Here is a 23,480-nt window from a genome sequence, read left to right on the forward strand (position 1 = left end):
CGACCCCAAATTCTTGCTTTTATGCGATAAACTTTTGTTTAAAACAACCCACCTCAGTTTCCTCCTAAAACCTGATAAAGGCTGACTCTTCCTTTGTCTCTTCAGTTTTCCTATGGTTTACAATAGTTTTCCTGTCCTGAACTGCAATTCTCCTGCTATTCCCAAATAAACCCATTTTGTTAGTAAAGCAACTGGCTATTTTATTTTTAAGGTTGACAGGAGAAAATATTTGTGTTTTTTGCATTGCATCAATGCAGTGTTGTTTTTTTTTTTAATTAAGAGCAGATGGATATTTAGATATCAAAAAGAGCTACTTGAAATATTGAACACTGTATTATTAAAACTCATCAGCTGAAGTTTGCTGACAAGAGGAATAATCATAAAACATAACCTTTTATTTCATCAGAGAAAGTTATGTCTGCCCAAGATCTGAAGCCCAACATCCATAAAATGGTTTCATACAAGTGACATCCTACTCAAAACAGCTGTCTGCAAGGAAAATAAATGGGATTTAACCTGCCATAAAATGAATTGCACAATTTATTTTTCTTGAGGAAGTCATGCCTTTGTGACATCGGTGAGCTGTAACAGTTTGCTTTGAAAAGAAGCATCACTTTCTATGCCAAATCCATATTAATTCAACCATGTGGAGTTTTCTTCCCAAAAAAGCAGATGGACTTGTTCACTACCTGATGATGGAAGTTACCAGCCTTCACCTTTAAAATCACTAATTTCAAACATGAGCCCTAAATAATTGTTCAATCTAAAAATAGGTTGGTTATTAAGATGATTGGTTATTAAGGATTAAATACGTAAAAATTGTCACTCAGCCACTTAATGTCCTACAAAAAATGACAATTTCATATGCTTCAAACTAATATTTAAGAAGAAAACAAAACTGCAAGAGAACAAAATGATAGAAACATGACAGGTAGCTGAGATTTATCATCTCTTTGAAATAAAAATATTTTTTAAAAAGGCCTAAGGGGAGACTCAGAAAGCAACTATAAGTATTTACAAGCCCCAAATTGACTAACTACTCTATAGTGGCATTTTACAAGACATTTTGCAATATAAATATGGTATGGTATGGCATGGTATGGTATGGTATAGTATGGTATGGAGAACCGTGGTTTTAATCTGTTTATTTCATTCATTTAAGTATACAAAATATTTTTTAATGACAAAGGAAAAGAAAGCAGTAACAAAATTTTCAACTGTAAAATTTGTTCTAATATTATATGAGTTCTCTAGCATACACTGCAACCAAGCAATGAAACTTAGGTCATACCTCTTCATTCTATTATACATAGTCCAAATACTTGTTTTTTGTGCTCAAAATTAATGTGAAAAGATTTCATTCTGATGACTATGCTCTCTCACACTATATTCTCACATTCTACAGCAGAACATTTTTAAATAGCTTTTGTTAAAACTAACTACATAAAGTATCTATTTGAATGGGAGTTTCCACAAGCACACCTGTGTAAATTAAATATAAATCCTGCTAAAACTGAAATTAATTTAATCAAATTTAGGTTTAATCATTACTTTCTTTAGAGGACAGAAAGATAGAATTCCCATATGAATCTTTTGCTGTGTTCTGAACCTACCAGGGCCAGTGCTGTAAAGGCTAATTCATAAAACAGTTCATTAAGAATAACATATGCCTTTAGAGAATCTCAAAGTCCTCTATTTTAATTTGTACTAGGCACCTACTTAATATAGGCTTCTACTAGAATAAATAAAGGATTCTACTAGTATCAGGAGAACTGTGAATCTGTATATAATCCTCAGTAACATTCCGAAAAACTGGAGAGATCATTCACATTTGCAGTATAGAAGAAAAAGGACACTACAAAATGCTGCTTTAAACATTAAGGCTCAACAAAAATACATAAATCCCATTAGCTTTGTCAGATGCACTGTTTACGTAGAGATGTACACCATGTGAAATTGGATTTTTAATTTAAAAGTAGAGATAGAAATCCCCAAAACACCTTGCCTTCTGAGATAGATTCTATCAAAGCACATTCTGCCACTGATGGGCAACACTCATATTTTATGAGTACAAAATGATTCTTCTACGAGTTAATTTTATATTTTGTAACTTCCAAAACTTACTCTTGTAGGTTATAGGCTCATTTTCCTCTGACCTTGAGAACACATTACTGCTTTACATTCATATTTATGACCCTAGGATACGGTGCCACTCTGTGTTTTGACTCCCTTTCAACCACAGATGCTAAACTAATTGGTAAAATGGAACTATTTTATTAAAACTATACATTTCACCATAATGCAACACGATATCCAAACTTATCAACCGAAATCAGAATAGCGTTCTGTGAAGTCTTTAGCAAGTGATGCTGAATTTCTAAATAAAAAAATATACAGTTGTATTTTACATTTTCTTAATTCCTGCCACTTATTAGTGTTTAATATTGTATTTTTAAAGTACAATTATCTTTACAATTTAAAACATAAATATTAAATATGCACAATTACAAGAGTCATCACAGTGATTCGCTCTCAATAAATCTGAGTAATAAAAATTGCATGTCTCGTAGTCTAGTGGAGTATCTGATGGAATACCAGCACTAAAACATTTTTGTTGACTGTCATCTCAGAATCTTTATATGCACTTTAGTGTTAGTATTTTATCATATAAAATAGAAATGCACTATCATTCTTTATCTATTTTATGACCTTTTCACACTGATGATATCTTCCAACTTCGAACAGTTGTAAAACATGTGCTAACTGATTTGTCTGCTTATGGAAACTTTCCTTAATGTACACTTGGAGACTACTTGAGTAAAATAGAACCAAATTCAAGACTCATCATTACCATTTGTGATGTAATTTAAAATATTCCCACCATTGTAAAGATGAATAAACACTTTCAACGATGTAAGGAATTGGTGATTTTTATGGTAATATGGATCTTTAAAGAAATTGCTGTGCTATTGGTTGATAATATATATTTTTCCATATAAATATTTCTATATATATTATAGGTATATAGATATATATTTCTTTTCCACTTCCTGAACTTAGCGTGGAAATCATTGAATGATTCCAAAGCAAAATAGACCTATAAAATGTTAGAAAAAGGAGAAAAATTTACAGGAGAGGGAATAATGGTGATAACCTAAACATAGAGTGCTATAAAAGGAATTCATCAGAAGGCAGAGCAAATGTCTACAAATCTGTGGAAATGCTAAAATCTGTCAAAGGAATGTAATAATAAATGTAAAATTAATATCTAAAATATCATAGAGATAATACTGTAGGATTTCCATCCCAGCCTTTACTTACAGATTTATGATTCTAATATCAACTGCACACTAAACAACAAAACCAAGTAGGAACATGTATTTACAACAATATACACAAAAAACAGGAAATTTTCTAAATTATGCTACTTATGCATATTATTCATATTATTCATTACTCATATTACTTCGACCCCAATTTTGAAATACATGAAAGTTATTCTGAAACTTTGATTTACATAAAAATTATACAAAGATTATGTTGAAATAAAGATTCTGATACACCTGGATGGGGCCTGAGATTCTGCATTTCTAATAACCTTCAATGTGGTGCTGCTGCTGCTGGTCCGTGAACTACCCAATAAGTAATAAGGACTTATACTGTTGGCAGAAAAGTACACTGGGTTTCTTCAAAGTTGCTTCTTTGCTGGATTGGGAGGACGGTTTCTAGTCCCTGTACTAACTTGTACATGCAGCATAATAGTTCTTTTTGAACTTGAAATACTCAAATCCTAGCTTTCCTAACCAGAGGGTTTGGAACAAGCAGGAACAAGAGGGAGTGAGTCTGTGTGCACCTGTCTTGGGCGTGCAGAGCTGTACCTCCATACTTCCATCAACGGAAGGGTGTCAGCAGCTCTTCTGTGACTAGCCTAAGGTGAACTTGCATTCATCTAAGCGCACAAAGTTTAGAGAATTGTCAGGTTCAAATATGCCCTATCTCTGAGGTTAAGCCCCAGCTTATTTCACACATTTCAACATTTTCCATGTGGATGCTGTTAAGGTTGTCTGGAATTTGGAGATAAGCCCAGGATTAGTCCTGCTTTAAAGTCATCATGAAGCCTCGTTACAGGCCTCAAGTTAAGTTGTTAAATGTATTTCTGAGAGCTTGCTGGGGAAAAAATAATCACATTCACTAACTTTGGTAAGCTTTGGATAGCAAAAACATAGTGTTGTTGTTGAAAACTTACCTGCAGGCCCATACTGTCATGTTTCTGGAGACAGAGGGCTTATGATAGGAGGCTAAAACAACATTCTGTTTACTGAGCCTGCTTTAGGAAGAGTATCTAAACTGAGAACTGCTGGAGATGGCATGCACCTGTTGTTGTTTTGTTTTGTTTTGTATGATAACCGGGTCAACCTTATTCAATAAGATTTTTAAAAATCACTTTGTAATATTTAAAATTATTCTATAATTATAAAATATTTTAGTATTTTTTTCTCTATTGCTATGAAAACAACTACTACAGAATTTGACAATTACTAGAGGGCTTACATTATTTGGAACTCTGAATTCTAAGTGATATTCAACTTGTGCTACTAAGATAGCTAACATGTTGGTTCTTCTTTTTTTTTCTTTGCACATGTAGCTATTCTATTGACCTAAAGAACATAAAATATAAGGCAATAATATTTGATTAAGCCTTGTCAAAACCGTATTGCCTTTGGCCAAAGGACATTGCAGAATATCGAGAAAAGCTATAATGCAGAGGTGTTTAGATGTACAGACTTGAAATCGGAATGTATTTCTAAAATAAATATAAAGTATAAAATTTCAGAAATATAATTTCTTAAAGGAAGCCAAAAACCCATATCTTCCTGTACTTTAAATTTTGTCTGGCCTACTTAGTTTGATTTTTAAAGAACTGGTGAAAAAGACCCTACGTGTTGCAGGCTTACAATTTCTGGTTGTCCAAAAAATGTATAAATACACTTTAAAATATATTAACTTTTAACAACATGTGTAGAGATAATGTCATAATAAAAAGAAGCAGCAAAATCGTCTTTGTCTTAGAGGTTCTGTAAACAAGAGATGTCCTAAGATATCTTCCTTCTCTTATAACGGAGAAAATAAACTTAAAAGGAATTTTGATAAACACTCATGTAAGGCCCCTCACATAACATAAGTAGGTAACATGACCATGATCTTTTTATTCTCCTTTTGATGAACCTTTAGAATGTAATTTTTCTTCCATATCTGTAGTAAGTTACTTACCTAATGGTACAATTTGATTTTTTTTAATGTTATAGCAATCTTAACTTTTCTAATGTGCTATAAATTACTACAATTTGTCCTCACATGCCCTCTGCCTTCTTTTGCTTCTGGAGACAATAAATGATGATAGATAGATAGATAGATAGATAGATAGATAGATAGATGATAGATAGATGATAGATAGATAGATATTCTTGTGGAATAGATTTTATTAAATGGAGAGGAACCTCACAAAGAAGTATAGATGCTCTTTATTATAGCAGCAGGGGAATATTTGATGATTAGAAATCAATTTTTGAGAGAAATTACTCTCCTTTACAGTGTACAATTCATTCAACCATTCAAGGCAGCTCTCCATCCTGACCTCTTTACAAGAAGTTACTTAGATAACTAAAAACTATCTTCACTTTGATTAAAAAAAAATCTGAGAAATAGAATTCGTTAACCTGACATCATATAGTTAATAGTTGGTGTTGGAATTATAACTTGTGTTCTTCATGTTAACCTTCTGTATTTCTCATAATTCAGGAAGGAGGATTGAATTAGGTCCACCTAACCCCCATATTTTGTCAGATGAGATTTTTTCAATCTGAAATAAAAATTTGGAAGACTAATCTTTCCTATTCCATGCAACTTTTGAATTATGACATATTCTAAAAGATTACAGAAGTATTTTATCACATTTTTCTTGCAAAGCTTATTTTTCCATATATCAAGAGTATAACATAATTAAAAGTAATATTCAAAATATTTAACCTTTTGAAAGTTTAGTGTTCATAAAATAATACTTTCAACTTGATAGTTCATAGGAATAGAATCTCTAAATTAAAGATATACTAAAACATAAAAATTATTGTTATCCTTAAAAATGCCCAATAGAAAAGTCAAAATCACCATTACTATCCCAAATAATACTTTTTTTCTTTGTTGTACTTCTGTTACACTAATTACATTGACAGTCCTCTGTCACTTACTTCCCATGTGACATATGAAGAAAGATAGTCCATCAAAATTGCCACTGTACAAAAGATGACAATGATTTTAAGTCAAGACAAATGTAGATGCCACTACTTTCTCCCTCTTTAAAGATGTTCAAGTGAAAAACGTCTCTGAGAAAATTTCGGCAAAAAAATGCTCTGTAAGCCACAATTTTCTGCTACCAAGTGTTTCCTACTATATTATCTATAGGTCAAAAGTCTGCTGTTAATTATGTAGAAAATGCTGCACAGAACATTTCTCTTAGTAGCAATCAACCACAAAAGACCATCTATTTGGTGATGTGCAGCTCCAGATCTTTATTTCCTCTTTTCATTCTTTTATTTAAAAGCAAAGTTTAAAGTTTTAGCTTTAACACATTAAATACTTATTTTTAGTCTGAGGTATAGTGATTACTTTGAAATAAGTAGCCTCAATTAGAATAGAACAGAAATTAATGTGTTATTTAAATAAATTTGTAAGTAATAAATTCCAGCATTAGATACTGGATGCATTATTGGGTAGTATTAAGTGCATATCTACCTAAGCAACACTATTTGCCTTTACCTAAGGCAAAAACTATTTGAAATCAACCTAAATTACCAAGTTGGTAGTTTGTTATTTTAATGAAATGTTAGACAACCTAATTTTGGTCATACAAATTTCAAAACATGTTAATTTCATGTAAACTATGAAGTATTTGAAGTATATCATTGAAGTCTGGGACTCTGTTAAAGAAAACTTAAGATTAACACACTGAACAGTTTTACTTTTATAGAATTTTTGAGAGTATGAAGAAACTGACATTTTTGTTGCAAATGAGATTTTCAAAACTTCAGTTAACCCATTTGAGTTCAAGATGCAACAGGATAACATGCAATTAAACTCTTTTACTGCCATTCTCTCTTACAGAAATACGGTATAGTTAAGCAGAGCTCCTTCATGCAATAAAATATAAGGTAGAACATTGCATTCCCAAACAGATGAACATCATTAGAAAAGGTTTCCTCCTGTTCACTCACATCAGCCAAAAGAGAGAAGCTTAACTTTCCATACAGTATTCACAATTCTCACATTCAGAACAAAGGTGATTAATGAAGCCCTAATCTCAGGAAACTTTCTATGATTTTATTTCCCTGTCTTATAAACCATATCATGTTTTTCAGAATGGTAGAAATATTAAAACTTCTGTCAAATTTTCTGATACATACTGGACTTTTTTGGTTATTGTTCAGATAGGGAAAATAGTTGGAATTGCTAAGTAAAAATATTTGTGTTATTTACAATTTCTGGTATTTATGAAGTAACACAAGCACAACCTAGAGATAGATCATACAGGCAAATAATAGAGCAGATGCCTTTCAGAAACAGGAACAGATTTTTATAAATCTACTGGAATATTTCCCCATTCATATGTACTTACAATAACATATTTTACAATGTTTGTCCTGAAGCTGAAAGAACTTGAGGCATTTTGCCAACACCTGTCTAATTTACAACAGAAGTGTAATGCAAATGTCTTCTAGTTTCCCAAACAACACCAATACCTTCTCATTCATTTCTTTTACATTTGGCCAACATTTTATGAAAGCACAACATAGGCAAAACTTCATAATCACCTTCCAGATAGAATCAGAAAGAAACATCAAAATAATTTTCCAACCTTTTTAAAGCCAGTAATGATTATGTAGGTAATAACAGAATCAAATAAAATATATTAACTGTATCTTACCTCTATCACTGAAGTCATCTACTAGGATGATTTCTGCTATCAGACTCTCCGGAGTTCGGTTAATTATACTGTGGATAGTACGCAGGAGTGAAGTCCAACCTTCATTATGAAATGGGATAATAATGCTGGTGTTTGGCAGCCTTTCCAGGTACATCTTGTGCTTACAACTAGAGATGATAGAGGAGGAAAAAAAGCAATATCAAATGCAAAATGATAAGATATCTTTTACTGCTCTTTACTCACCGTTATCAAACATCTGTGAAAACTAGACTTTGTCTAATACTTTTCCAATCAGAGCTTGTACATCATAATAATTACTCAGTTCATTCCTGAAATTCATTAATAATCTTCTTCACATGTGCTCTTAATGAAATAATTATTTATCCTTTTTGTATCAGGAACTCAGGTATTAGGTAAGAAGTGCATAGAAACATGTTATTGTTGGTATAAACTTTTCCTAATATTACTAATAATAATGAAAACAAATTTTATGAGTTAAAATTGTTTTCACTTATAACTAGTTAAGGTTTAGAGAGTTTTCCTGAGAAGTTCTAGAAATCCAACTTCTGTAATAATTACGCTCAGTTAATCAGTTTGAGTTGTGTGTTTCAATGGCTGGGAGATATTTAAGCTCTATGGGGATAAACACAGTTTTACAATGAAATAAATGAAGAGGTAATCTTAAATAAGCATATACTGATACAACCACATAATAACATTACCTTAAGATCCGAACCCAGACATTATCACATTTCTAGTGGAAATTATAAGCAGAGCCCATGTTGCTTTATTCATTATGAAAAAGTCTGAGATACCAAAAAGAACGTGGGCTTTAACTTTTGGCATAGTTAAAAGCAATTTACTATGTGTAACTGTTATTTTTGCATATTTTTGATTTATTTAATTAATTTATAAGCTGCACAAGGACAGGAATCTGGTCTCAAATCTCATTTACTTCTTAGTTCAGCAAGTTGCCCAAATTTTATTGAGGATGACAAATTCACTTGTTTGTGAAATCTTTGAGTTACTTCAAAGCAAAATAGAGTAAAATTTCAATCAATTATTAAATTCAGTGAATTTTTTGATATGAATAACTTGAAAACAAAAAATAGAGTGGAACTCTAGAAATGGTTTCAATTTAAATGTAAAAACATCTAGTGCTTCAGCTTTTGCCAGGACACAGACTACTATTTAGTCTCGATGAGGAAACAAACCACAGCATGCTTTGATGTATGTGTAGATCTACCAAGATGTATAGAAATGCACTAGAATATTCAAAACCATATTTACTTAAAATATTTTTCCCAGTCGTTTCAAGACTTTATTTTACTATGGTCTCAATAAGATATATTAAATATTGCTGTGAATCTACAATCAAAGTCGCCTTACAGCTTGGAAAAACATGACAATAATTAAAGCCAACAAAACTAACTATCTTGGAAAATAAAATTAAATATTTTAAATACATATTCTGAATATACAAATATAAACACTTCCTTTTTTATTCTGTCCCTTTATTATCAGCTATTTAATTTCAGAATTTATTTGTAACAATATCTATAAAACAAGTAGACTTTGTTGCTTTTAAATACGATGAAAAGAGTTGGCAAAAGCATCAAGATTATATCATGAAATACTAGACATTAAATGCTAGAAAAAAATCTGAAATTCATTTTAGGATAACACAGAATGGCTAAAAAATTATAATAACGTATAAAAAAGATCTGTAAGTGATTTCCGAGGAAGTATTGTGAAATAGGTGCTTTTACACAGAATGCACAAGTCTGGAAAAGAGTGCTAAAGTAATTCAACATACATTGTTATAATCATGTAGACCTATTCCAACAAAGCCAAAGACCCAGATTATGGTGCTTCACTATATCAATATATCAATATTTTGAACCTACTTCTGCAAACCATCATACCCAACAATGCAACTGGGAATGCAACTGATATTCCCAAGAAGGCAAATTATTTTTCAAACATAAGATGAGACATTGCACATATCACTGGGTTATAAATTAAATAAGAATTGCATTCAGAGCAATCCCCTCTAAGCAATCAATAGCGATGTATGACAGCTCTATACAATCTATTCAGAAAAAAGGCAGACACAGATGCAAGACTGATCCTATGCAAATAAGGTTTTCCTGCATAAAAATGCTTTCAATAATTTCTCTCTGTGAGTTCAAACTATTACCACAAATAAGATGTGAAAAGATCTCTTCTATTCATTCATTCACCTAAATTACAATGATATACTGAGGGTTGATATAAGCCAGGATCCAAAATGGAGATAAAACAATGATCAAAACCTAATCCTTGACTTTAAGACATTTACAACCTAAGAGGAGAAACAGACTAGAGAGCTGGAGTTTTAAACTTAAACTGATAATGTAGAGATTTTATAGGATGTTATAGTTGCTAAGAGAGTCCCCTGAACCAGTTTGGAAAGTGTTCCAGAAATTCAAGAGCTGAAGGTGGCCAGCAAAGATAGGTTCAATATATATTTAGGAATAAACTGACATGACTTGGTAACTGTCTGGGAGAAGAAGTTTAAGGAGGACTCCCATGTTTTGGACATGGCAATTGATCTTATGAAATGCAGACTGACATATGAGCACAGCGTGAGGGGCACATCTTCAGGGGTGCAAGGCTTGGAGGTGAAGAGGGGGTCAATTCTGACCATATTTAGGTTGAAGTGTCAAATATCCTGTTGAACAAAGCAATTATATATAGGGTATACTCATCTTTTTGTCTATGTATATATCTATGTGCATGTATATGTTTTTGGCTCCAGAAAAGATCTGTTTTACTGGAGGAACAGGCTTGTGAGTGATAGGCTATACTAGATGGTGCCAGTGGACCACAGTATTTCCTGAGCATTCACCAGCCCAGTATATGACAAGAGGATCCTTAATTATACCTGCAGTTCACCAACTGAGTGCTTTCCCTCATCTCTGAACAAAAGCAGATTAGAAGTTCTGGGGGAAATTAGTGCCCCCCAGAGCACGTATCAACCAATGAAGAAGGGAAGCTGGAGAATAAACAGTCCTATGATGAGATAACTGTGAGGTATATTCTCTATTGTGTACCAGTTTCCCAGCAAGACTGACCTTCAGTTGCCCACAGCAATAAGCATGTTGACAGTATATCTTTTACTGGCTTTTTTCCTTTCCATGTCTTACTTCCTCATTCAGCCTCCCTAGGTACTTTCTGAGATTCCTTCTCAAAATTACTACAGTCAAGTGCTCCTGGGTGGCTCATTTGGTTGAGCATCTGCCTTCCGCTCAGGTCATGATCAAGTCTTGCATGAGGCCAGGGCCGGGGCTGAGGGGTGGGGGGTGGGCCTGCTGAGTTGTGAGTCTGCTTCTCCTTCTGCCCCTCACCTCACTAGTGCTCTCTCGCTCTCTCTCACTCTCTCTGTATCTCTCAAATAAATAAAATCTTTAAAAAATTACTACAAATTTTTGTCTCAAGGCCTGCTTCTAAGGGAAATCGTTCTTAGACATAGGCATATAAATAATACCGTACTTGTCAAAAACAGACTTTCAATATAAAGTGACGGTCAAAGTTCTTTAAAAAAATATTTCTTCTGTTGCATTATGAGGCTTGCAATTTGTTATGCCTGCAGACATTTAACTTTTTTTTTATATTTTCATGTATTTTATTTCTTTCAACTTCTTAATTTCTTTCTTTTAAAAAAAGATTTTAATATTTATTTATTCATGAGAGACACACACAGTAGGCAGAGACACAGGCAGAGGGAGAAGCAGGCTCCGAGCAGAGCCTGATGCAGGACTCGATCCCCATGATCACAACCTGGGCAAAGGCAGACACTCAACCACTGAGCCACCCAGGTGCCCCTCAACTTCTTAATTTCTGATGCTCTGCCCAGAGTCTTCCCCATGCCTAATAAAATACAGCTATCATGACTTGACACAGTGTAATATAAAAATAGCCTTATCCTAATCAGCAGATTATTAGCAATAAAGTTACCTTCTTTACATGTATGTGTATAATTTTTTTTCAATTAGACCAACATGGAAAACTCCCTAATATCTTGTGCTGATTCATTTCTCAAATATTGAAAAATCATACTTTATACATCAGACGTCTAGGTTCACATGATGGCTTTGCCACTCACACCCATGTGACAAGGGGCAGGTTATTTAACTTCTGTAAGACTAATTTTCTCTCTGTGGGGCACTGCAGGGGAAAAAAATGAATAAATTAATTAAATTAAATAATTAAATTTTATTTTTTAAAAATATTTTATTTATTCATTCAGAGAGAGAGAGAGAGAGAGAGAGAGAGGCAGAGACACAGGCAGAGGGAGAAGCAGGCTCCATGCAGGGAGCCCGACATGGGATTCCATCCCAGGTCTCCAGGATCACACCCCAGGCTGCAGGCGCTAAACCGCAGCGCCACCGGGGCTGCCCAATAATTAAATTTTAAAAGCCCCAACAACCTTCATAATATGTTCATGAGAATTAAGTTACATAGTCCATGCAAAGAACTTCGTACAGTAAGCATATCTGATAATAGCAAAGGTTTGATAAATAATACATTATTGTCATTGCTGTTATTGCTTCTTAATTGTTATTATTTTATCTGTCAAGTCCTCTGTGGAAGGAGGGAGGAAACTAGGAGAGACTGGGACTACGTGAGGGAAAGTGAGAGACACTTAGGATGGGAAGTTGAATAAATTATGGTTTCTTCCCTTAAGGATTCACAGACCAGTAGGCAGATATATAAAATGATTTGACTCAAATGACACAAGTGACATAATAGATGGCACACAGCAATCAGAGCCCAAAGGAAATATGACTAACTTTGTCTGAAAGAATTAGAGAAGTCTTTATAGATGAGTCTGTATGTTAAGAATAGATCATGTAGGGTCTTTAAAGTGATTCTAAGGAATCTGGATGTTAGCCTGAAGTCAACGTGAAATATTTCACATACTGTTAGTGATGAGGGAGACAGGATCATGTTTACATATTAGGGCAGACAATGAAGAGAGCAGAGATGAGACAGAAAGATTGGAGATTGTAACAGTTTTGGCAAAAGATAATGAGGATACTGATCTGATTTTTTACTCTAAAGAAAACCAGGGTTTAATCTGATTGAATTATATTTAGTCATTCTAGTACTTAACTTGCTCCAAAGAAAACTGAATTCATTCCCAACCTCAGCCACTGGATTCTAGGAGTTGTGCTCCAAATGACTGCTTCTCAGCATTACTAGAAATATTGAAGCATATCCAGGGCTTTATTAAGAATCTGCAACCTGTATATTTTAGGCTTAACTTCAAGTCAGGTTGAGAATGGAAATATGTTAAATATGAAAACAATATGGTAATATGGAACTGTGTTGAAGAAATAAGTAAAATAAAGTCAAACACAATTTATGTGTTTATGTTACAGGTAGGTAGCAAATTTCTGAAGAGAAAATAGGGACCAATTAAAACATTTTTGCATTAAGCTTATAGGAATATGAATGAAAATGCTGGTAATTATTGCATTTCGTATTGCTATGTTATTTTAAAATAAGCATTTGCATAAAATTAACTTCGAGTTTAAGAATGGCTTAGAGATGAGTCATTAAATTAAGTAAGAGATGTTACATAACATATTTTTGTTAAGTAACAATTTACCTAAATGATGGCAAAAACACTCTTCAAATTTTAAATGTACCAGAGAGACAAAAGAAATAGTTTAAGTTCTTTAAAAAGTTACTTGAGAGAAATGACAAATCAGGAAGGTATATTAAAAAGCTAACAAAAAATTAATCTATAAATATTTTGCTAAACCATTCTTATTAATGAAAATAAATGGAAAGTTTCTCATATTCTTCTGTTTTCTCAAAACAAAATACACAAACGTTTTCTGATATTCCCTATTAGTATTTGATAAACTGAGAGATTTAAAAACTATTTTTAATTTGCAACATTGTCTATTTTAAATATAATGTCATTCCTTTCATACTTATATTAATTTATCTTTATAATTTCATTGATTTCACACACAAAAATAAGATGTTTTTTCAACAATAGCAATAGGCCAATCAATGCATTTTAATTCAGATATATAAAAATAAGAACCAGACTTATTAATTATATATGTATACATATTCATATATATACACATACATATATATATTTATAGTGCTATTTTATATTTAAAGAGTTATTTTATTACTCATGCAACCAATGTCAACATTTTTTTTTTTTTTTGTCAACATTTTTATTGTGGGCATTTAACTAAACTTGCATTTGAGGTTCTTAAAACCTTCACATTCTCCTGACCATCACCTAAACATTCTGATGTACGAACTCAACTGCTCCTATGTTAATACTTTGCTAATGGCAAAGTCAAACTTAGCTTAACATTAGCCCAACCTCCAGGATCCTGTAAGTCTCCTTTAACATAAAAAAATTCCTTTGGAAACTTCCTTTATCTCTGCCCACCCCCCAACCCCCCTCCCCCCGACCAAGATATATGTTAGCAATCATCCTGCAAGCATATGGCCTCCTGGTATATATCTGAAGTGTCTCATGACCAAGGTTTTACCAGAGTAGTAAATGACATTTTTCTGACAACAGCTGGCCCCTCAAGGTCCTGGTAACCTTTCTTCCAAATTCCATAGAGACTTGATGCTTTCCCTAATCCCCTCTCAACTTGAAAGTATATAATCAGCCACTCCTCATGACCTTGGTGCAGCTCTTTCTGCCCATGGGTCCTGTCTCTGTGCTTTAATAGAACCACCTTTTTGCACCAAAGATGCTTCAAGAAGTCTTTCTTGGCTGTTTGCTCCAGGACCCCAACATTTTCACATTGCATTCCCTCTTAGTACCTTAGGTTGAATATTTTGTTTTGGGTACACTATCAAAACACACATTTTTAAAATTTAAACTCTTGGATTGCAAGACATGAATAAAATGTTTCAGTGAACTTTTTTGCATATTTCAATCTATAGGTCATTCCATTAGTTTATTTAATGTATGGCTTTATTTTTTGTTTTATTGTTTGTTTTTCTATCTGCTTATATTAAATATATCAGTCAGAATGTTATGTTGTGGTCATAAACAACCCCAAATGCCAATGGCTCCAAACAATGGCTCCATCTTTCCTGCTGCTTTATTTGTTCACCATTGTTTGGCAGGAGAGTCTCTGCTCACTGCAGTCAGTGCAAACAGCCAACGTTTTTACCATTGTTAATCACTCTGCTAGAGGTAAATGAGAACACTGATGGGTCTCAAGCTGGTAAATAAATGGTCTGTCTCTAAAATGACATATTGTGTTCTACTTACAACTCATTGGTCAGAATCAGTCACACAGCACAAGGGCCCAGAAAGTGCAATCCTATAGGATCCAGAAGGAATTACTCAGAAATATTTGGCAAATAAGCGTAATGAACACAGCTATTTTAGGCCTCTGCCTTCTTTCATTCAAAAAAAAGGGGGGGGAGGGGGAGAAAAGGAAAAATAGAAACTACCTGACAAGATTACATTTAGATAAAATTTAACTAAATCTCTTTAATTTCTTCTTAGACAAAAAAAGTTATAATACATAAGGGTTCACATCTATAGAAATAGTTGCAACACATTTTAGAGCTGCAACCACATTTCAAAAATTATCAAATTTAGTTCCTTATTTAATTGAGAATTGAGACCTTTACAGATTTAGAAAGTTAAACAAATTATTTTACAGTCAAATTGGCAAAATAATATAGCAGGTAAAGAAATGGTACAATGATGGGTACTATTCCTGACCTAAAAGTTTACAATTTTCTGTAAAGCATTTATAACTCATACAGCTAGATAGCACAGAACAAAGAATAAGAACCCAATATTCATCACTTCTGCTTACATAATCTTTTGGAAATTTGATTGTCATCCTATTTTTTAGCCTTTAAAACATCTCTATAAGAATCTGATCATTTAGAAGTATGTAAATGCTGTAATATTTTTAAATGGGCTAAGCAATTACTTTAGTACCTCAAATATTTTTGTGAAATGTACAATGTATTCTCCATAGATATTTTTAGAAATAAACCATTGAATAATATATACAAATAAATATCTATAACTAAAAAATTATGACAAATTGTTATTTGAATACAGGCCCTCAAGGGGCCTGGACCCCAGGGCCAAAGGACTATTTGCATCACTAACATTTCACTATTAGGGAAAGAAAATAAGTAGATATAATTAAAATTTTTTAAATTTTTATTTATTTATGATAGAGAGAGAGAGAGAGGGAGGGAGGGGCAGAGACACAGGCAGAGGGAGAAGCAGGCTCCATGCACCGGGAGCCCGACGTGGGACTCGATCCCGGGTCTCCAGGATCGCGCCCTGGGCCAAAGGCAGGCGCCAAACCGCTGCGCCACCCAGGGATCCCAATTAAATTGTTAAAATCAGTGATAAAGAGACAATATTAAAAGCAGCCAGAAAAAAGAAAAAATGATAGAAATCCAGAGAAACACAGACCAGGATGGTAGCAGACTTCTTGTTAAAAATAATACAGGATAGTGAGGAAGTGGGGAGCATCTTTTAGGTACAGGGAAAAAAAATTAAAGAGAAAAATAGTTTTCCTTAGTCAATGAAATGTACTTCAAAAACAAAGTCAAAATGAAAACATTTTCAGATACACAAATATTGAATGAACTAATTCATCAGAAAATCTGCACAAAAAGTGTTACAAGAAGTCCTTGAGAAAAATAGACAAATGAAAATTTTTATGTAGACAAAAGAGAAAAAATAACAGGAAAGTTAATTATGTGGGTAAACAATAAAATTACTAGTTTATTTTCAATATCTAAAAAGATAATTGCTTTGTGTACAGCAAAAATGACAGCAATGCATTTTGAGATTTATAATAGAAATTGAAGCAAAATGTATATTGACAATAGTATAAAGACCAGAGGTAGAAAAATGCATACATGCTTTTCTAAGGTTCTTATACTATAAATCAAGTCATAACATTACTTAAAGGTAGACCATAAGTTAATATTATTTTCCATCAGCCCTAAACAACCACTAAGATAACACAGTAAAGAGTTATATCTAATATGCCCCCCCTCAAAAGATTAAATGGAATAATTAAATATGTAGTTAAACTGAAAGAAGCTACAGACAGGAGAAGAGGAGAATAAGATTAAATAGTAAAAATAGAAAATCAATAGTAAAATGGTATATTATGACAACCATATGGATAATCACATTGAATGTAAATGGTCTAAGCACCCACATAAAAGGGAGAGATTTCAGAGTACTGCCTGCTACCTCCAACAACTCATTTTTTTTAAAGATTTTATTTATTTATTCATGACAAACACAGAGAGACAGAGACACAGGTAGAGGGAGAAGCAGGCTCCATGCAGGGAGCCTGACGTGGGACTCGATCCCGGGTCTCCAGGATCAGGCAGGCCCTGGGCCGAAGGCAGTGCTAAACCGCTGAGCCAGGGATCCCTGGGTGGCGCAGTGGTTTGGCGCTTGCCTTTGGCCCAGGGCGCGATCCTGGAGACCCGGGATCGAATCCCACATCAGGCTCCCGGTGCATGGAGCCTGTTTCTCCCTCTGCCTATGTCTCTGCCTCTCTCTCTATCTCTCTGTGACTATCATAAATAAATAAAAATAAAAAAAAATAAAAAATTTAAAAAAAATAAAAAATAAAAAAATAAACCGCTGAGCCACCCAGGCATTCCCAAACATGTAAAATGTTATTGCATAGTAATGACTACATTAAACCGGCAAAGAGTTATATTTTGAGCTTCCTTTGGGGCCCGTGTTCTCCGTGATTTTGAGCCATTTTTTAATAATCATGGTAATAATCATGGTAATAATCATGGTAATTCCCTGAAATGGTGATAAAGACAGTACCAATTCAGATCCAATTACTTTCATTAGGATGTATGTGGGGGGAAACCAATTCAAAATACTACAATTTGCTTGACTTCATTAATACAGAGGAAAAATTATATATATATATATATACTATATATGCATATATACATACATATACATATATACATACATATACATACATATAGTACATACTGACTTTGTTTTGATACATTTGTGTCAGATTCAATATGATGTACAGAACCCTAATAAGTAATTGATTTATTGTCTCGGTCTATCCGAAGCCATTTAAATGGCTTTGCTGATAGATGACGGTTCAGGTAGTTTAATTCTGTGAAGTTTATTTTAAGAAGATTCCTGTACTAGATTATCAGAATAGCTAAGTATGTTATAGTTAGTCAACCACATCTACATATATTTTTTAACTTCTCCAGGGAATCACTCATGCTCAGAAAGGGGAGGACATTTCTTTATATTCTTTCAACTTTTTGTCATTTGATTTCTTGAAAAACCATTTTGGTTCAGCTAAAGTTCTCTCAGCCCATTCTCAACAGCAGCAGAATAAAATGTCAACTTGGCATCTGGCTACTGACAAGCATACTATAGAGCATATCTATAGAAGTCATTTCCAGGCACCAATTTACATAGTAATTGTTTTAATGTCAGCATATTCAATTTTCAATGGCTGCTTTTAGTCACACTGTTTTTCTGTTCTAATCTTCCCATGTCAGTTGGGTTTGATAAAGCAGTGATAACTAGCAATTTATTTTGTCGTTGACAGGCCTGAAAAATTGGTTTGGAATGCCGAGTATATGTAAGTGTGTTTTTTTAGTGGGGGTGGGAGATAATCACTATGTATGTATGTATGCATGTATGTATTTGGTCACCTATTGCATAGGAACTGTTTTGTAAGTTAATATTTTAGATGGTGATATGATTAATGCTTTAATGTAATGTGTTATTTTATGTCTATACTGAGGAACAAAAGAGTTTTCTGTTTCATGGCTCTATCTGTTCATTTTAGCAGAAATATATTGAACGCAGAGGGAAAGGCAAAAGAGGAAGCAAGAGATACGCAGTGATCAGAATATGGAGGCAGGTGTTGGATTTTCTTACTCTGCTATTACTTTTAATGCAACAAGGAGTCTTTTAAGTATTTTAGCTGGGGGGATATAATGATCTGCCTTAATTCTTAGAGCTCACTATTGCTCGTTCTGCTGAATGTATTGCACAAGAGCAAGAGGGAGTGTGTAAAGGAGTGTGTAGGATTCCAATTAGGAAATGACAGTGGATATAGTTGAGATTCAGTGATGTGCATGCATTTGAGATCCTATTGGCACTACCTTTTGGGTACAGAATTAATAGGCCATTGTAGGTGAGATCAGCAAGGAAAGAGTAAATAAAATGAGGCACCTGGGAGCCAGTACAGAGCATCAGTGAACTTTAATATCTAGCCATCAGATAAAGATGAACTGTTTGTAGGGGAGACTGGAAAGATCTGGGGATAAAAAGCAAATGTGTTCCCATTGCTCAAAACAGAGACAAGAGTGCTTAAAAATGAAAGAAGGGACAAAGTCTGGAAAGTTTCCTGAGACAAAGACTTTTAAATATATTGGATTTTGGCAACATGGAAATAATTAGTGACTTTGGCAAGAAAAAAATCTAATGACACTGCAGTGTCTTGAATCAAATTAGAACTGCTTTAGAGTGGAATGGGAGTTGAGGAAATCAATATTTATATAGAAGTTGGAGTTGATAGCTGGAGGGAAAAATAGGTAAAGAAGTCATTGTACAGATGTGGAGGTATCAAAGCTTTTTTATCATATAAAATTAAATTTAAGCTAGAATAATAAAATATAAAAATATTAATATCTAAATTCTCCACTTCTACAGAAAATACCAAACACTTCAAAACAAATAGGCATATATTACTATATACAAAACTCTAGAGATTGGTATGTATGACATTGACTCAGATGATAAGGTCTACCAGAGGAATAAATCACTTCATTTGGTAATAATAAAGAAGTGAAATAAAATTATTTGTCTTGGAGAAAATGGAGAGTGATTTATTCTTTTAAATAGCTTTACTGAGATATGATTCACATACCATACAAATAATTTGTTTTATCATTTAGGATGCAAGATTCAATAGTTTTTAGTGTCTTCACAGCCTGTGCAACTATCAGCATAAACAATTTTAAAATATATTTATCAGTTCAGAAATAAAACTTACACCCTTCCTCTTATCCTGTCACAGCCCTAAGGTAACTACTGTTTATTTTAGCTTCTACAGATTTACGTTTTCTGAACATTCACATGAAGAGAATCATATATATTATGTGACATCTTGGATCTTGTTTTCATTTAGCGTCATGTCTTCAAAGTTAATCAAAGATGTAGCATTTATAATTATGTTATTCTTTTTTATGACTGAATAATCTTCCATAATTGTATGGATATACCAAATTTTGTTTATATATTCATCCATCAGTGGACATTTGGGTTTTTTCTACCTTTTGGATTATGAATAAGGTTGCTATAAAAATATATAATTTTTGTGGGGACATAAGTTTTCATTGCTCTTGAGTGTATACCTAGACACGGAGTTGCTGAGTTATATGTTAATTCTGTATTTAACTGTTTGAGGAACTGCCAAACTATTTTCCAAAGAATGATGCCATTTTGCATTCCCACAAGAAACATAGGAGTATTAAAATTTCTCTACATCCTTGACATTTTATTTGAACTCTTGGCTCTCGTTATCCTACTGGATGTGAAGCAGCATCTTATTTTGGTTTTGATCTTTATTTCTAATGATTAATGATGATGAACACCCTTTTATGAATTTGAGTATTCAGATGATCTGCCCATATTTTTACTGGGTTGTTTGCCTTTTTATTATTGAATTATAAAAGCTCTTTATGTATTTTAGTTACAAGTCCTGTATCAGATAAATGATTGGCAAATATTTTCTCTAAATCTGTGGGTTATCATTGCCTTCCTGAGGGTATACTTTGAAGCATAAGAATTTTTCATTTTGATGAAGCCAAATTTATCTGTTTTTTTCTTGTATTTTTAATACTTTGGTATTATAGCTAAGAATACTTTGTCAAATAAAAGGTCATGAAGACTTATTTCCACATTTTTTTCTTTTAACACTTACGCTGAGGTCTTGGATACACTTTGTGTTGATTTTTATGTTTTCTGCATAAGGATCATTCTTTTGCATGTGGCTATCTAATTGTCTCGGTACCAATTATTTAAAAATAGTTTTGGGGGGGCAGCCTGGGTGGCTCAGTGGTTTAACACCACTTTCAGCCCAGGGCCTGATCCTGGAGACCTGGGCTCCAGTACCACATCAGGCTCCCTGCATGGAGCCTGCTTCTCCCTCTGCCTGTGTCTCTGCCTCTCTCTCTCTCTCTCTGTCTCTCATGAATAAATAAATAAAATCTTAAAATAAAAATATTTTTTTCCATATTGAAAAGTTTTGGCTAATCAAAAAATCAATTAATCGTGGATGTATAGAATTATTTCTGGACTCTCAATTATATTCTATTGATCCAAATATCTATCCATACACCAATGCCACACTATCTTCATTACGGTTGCTTTATTATAAATTTGAAATCAGGAAGCATATGTCATCTTATTTGACTACTATTCTTCAGGATTGTTTTGACTATCCTTGTCCCTTGCAATTTCATATGAATTTTAGGATCAGCTCATCAATTTCTGCAAAGATGTCAGCTGGGATCCTGATAGGGAATTCACTGAATTTGTAAATCATTATGGGATGTTTTGCCATTTTCACAATGTTAAATTTAATCCACAAACATGAGACGTTTTTTCCATTTCTGGAATTTGCCTTAACAATGTTTTGTAGTAGTTTTTTTTCTTTTTTTAAGATTTTATTTACTTATTCATGAGACATGTGGGAGGGGCGGGCAGAGACACAGGCAGAGGGAGAAACGACATGGGACTTGATCCCAAATCTCCAGGATCACATGGTGGGCTGAAGGCGGCACTAAACCTCTGAGCCACCCGGGCTGCCCTGTTCTGTAGTTTTCAAAGTATTATGTTTGATGTCACTTTTGTTCAATTTATTCCTAAGTACTTTGTTCATTTTGACTTAATGGTGAATGGAATCGTTTTCTTAATTTCATTGTCAGATTATTCATTGTTAAGTGTATAAAAATAAAGTGATTTCTGTATATTGCTTTTGTACCCTGCCACCTTGCTGTACTTGTTATAATAAGTTTTATTTATTTATTTTTTTAGTGTATTTACCAAGATTTTCCATAAAGGAAATTATGTCATCTGCCAATTAATTAATTGATGTTAATTCTTTCTTTACAATTTAGATGTCTTTTATTTATTTTTCTTGCTTAATTGCCTGGGCTAGAATATACAGTACAGTATTGAAGTGTTGAATAAAATCGGTGAAACGAGACACCCATTTTATGCCATAATCATATGGGGAAATACATCCAATTTTTCACCAGTAAGATATCAGCTTTTAAAACTGGCAGATTTTCATGGTGCCTGAATGGCTCAGTCAATTAAGCATATGATTCTTGGTTTCAGATCAGGTCCTGATCTCATAGCTCATGAGATTTAGCCATATGTTCAGCTCTGTGCTGAGTGGGAGTCAGCTTGGATATTCTCTCCCTCTACCCCTTCCCCCACTCATGCTCTCTTTCTTTCTTTAAGATAAATAAATAAATCTTTTAAAAATGGCATATTTTCTCACCTTTTTAATAAATAGGTTAAAATATTAATCTCTACTCCTCATTTCAATAAACTTCTGTGGGTGGGAGTAAAATAAAGAAGGAACAAATTTAGAATTGCTATTGCTGGATTAATCTTTCAGAATAATATACAACACTATATCAAATTCCCATTCTTCTCTTTAAGAAATTAAAGTTGTGAATTCCTTTTTCAACCTTAAGTTTTCAGTTTTATGTTATTTGATCCTTTTCTTGTTAAAAGGTTAAAAAATATACTTTAAAATTCACTAGACATTTTTAAGCAGCTGTAATTTTATTTTTAGAAGTTTTTTTTTTGTTTTATTTTTTATGTTGTGTGTGCCTGCACAACTTTCAAATTACCAGTCTTTTAGACTCTAGTGCCCTTGTGCTCATCCTCATTCCACCTTTCTAAGAATCTGTTTCATGATCTGTCATTTATTCCAAAAGCTAAATGTCTGACAGCTCTTGAACTGTTAACTATGTTAGGAGAATTTTCCTTTCAACAAGACATACTTTTTAGTTATAGTGATAAAAACTCTTCCATATCCTTCAGGCGTTAGTCAATAAATGAGATGTGTGTGTAATTATTTTGTTATTTTACTATGGTTTTTTAAAAAGTATCCCTAGAAACATAAAAATGTACTGAAGTCTATACTAGTTTGCATAAACTGGCTCACAAAAAATATTGAAAGATATTCATTTGAATTATAGTTGTGAATGATTATTTCCTATCTGCTGTTCCTGGTCATTCTTCTCCCAATTTGCTGTTTGTGATTTAGCTGGGTTTCTTTCTTTCTTTCTTTCTTTCTTTCTTTCTTTCTTTCTTTCTTTCTTTCTTTCTTTCTTCTTTCTTTCTTTCTTTTTCTTTCTTTTTCTTTCTTTCTTC

The 23,480-nt window shown here is 33.2% G+C and overlaps 1 protein-coding gene across 1 annotated transcript in view; it reads right to left on the reverse strand.

Moving 5' to 3' along the window:
- Positions 1 to 23,480, reverse strand: part of GALNTL6 (polypeptide N-acetylgalactosaminyltransferase like 6) — a 1,140,566-nt gene that overhangs the window by 614,955 nt on the left and 502,131 nt on the right. The window contains exon 5 of the mRNA XM_041767135.1: positions 7,979 to 8,145. Coding sequence (XP_041623069.1) covers positions 7,979 to 8,145 — 167 coding nt within the window. The remainder of the gene's footprint in view (positions 1 to 7,978; positions 8,146 to 23,480) is intronic.

Source organism: Vulpes lagopus, chromosome 8, assembly GCF_018345385.1.
Source record: "Vulpes lagopus strain Blue_001 chromosome 8, ASM1834538v1, whole genome shotgun sequence".
Lineage (NCBI taxonomy): Eukaryota > Metazoa > Chordata > Mammalia > Carnivora > Canidae > Vulpes > Vulpes lagopus.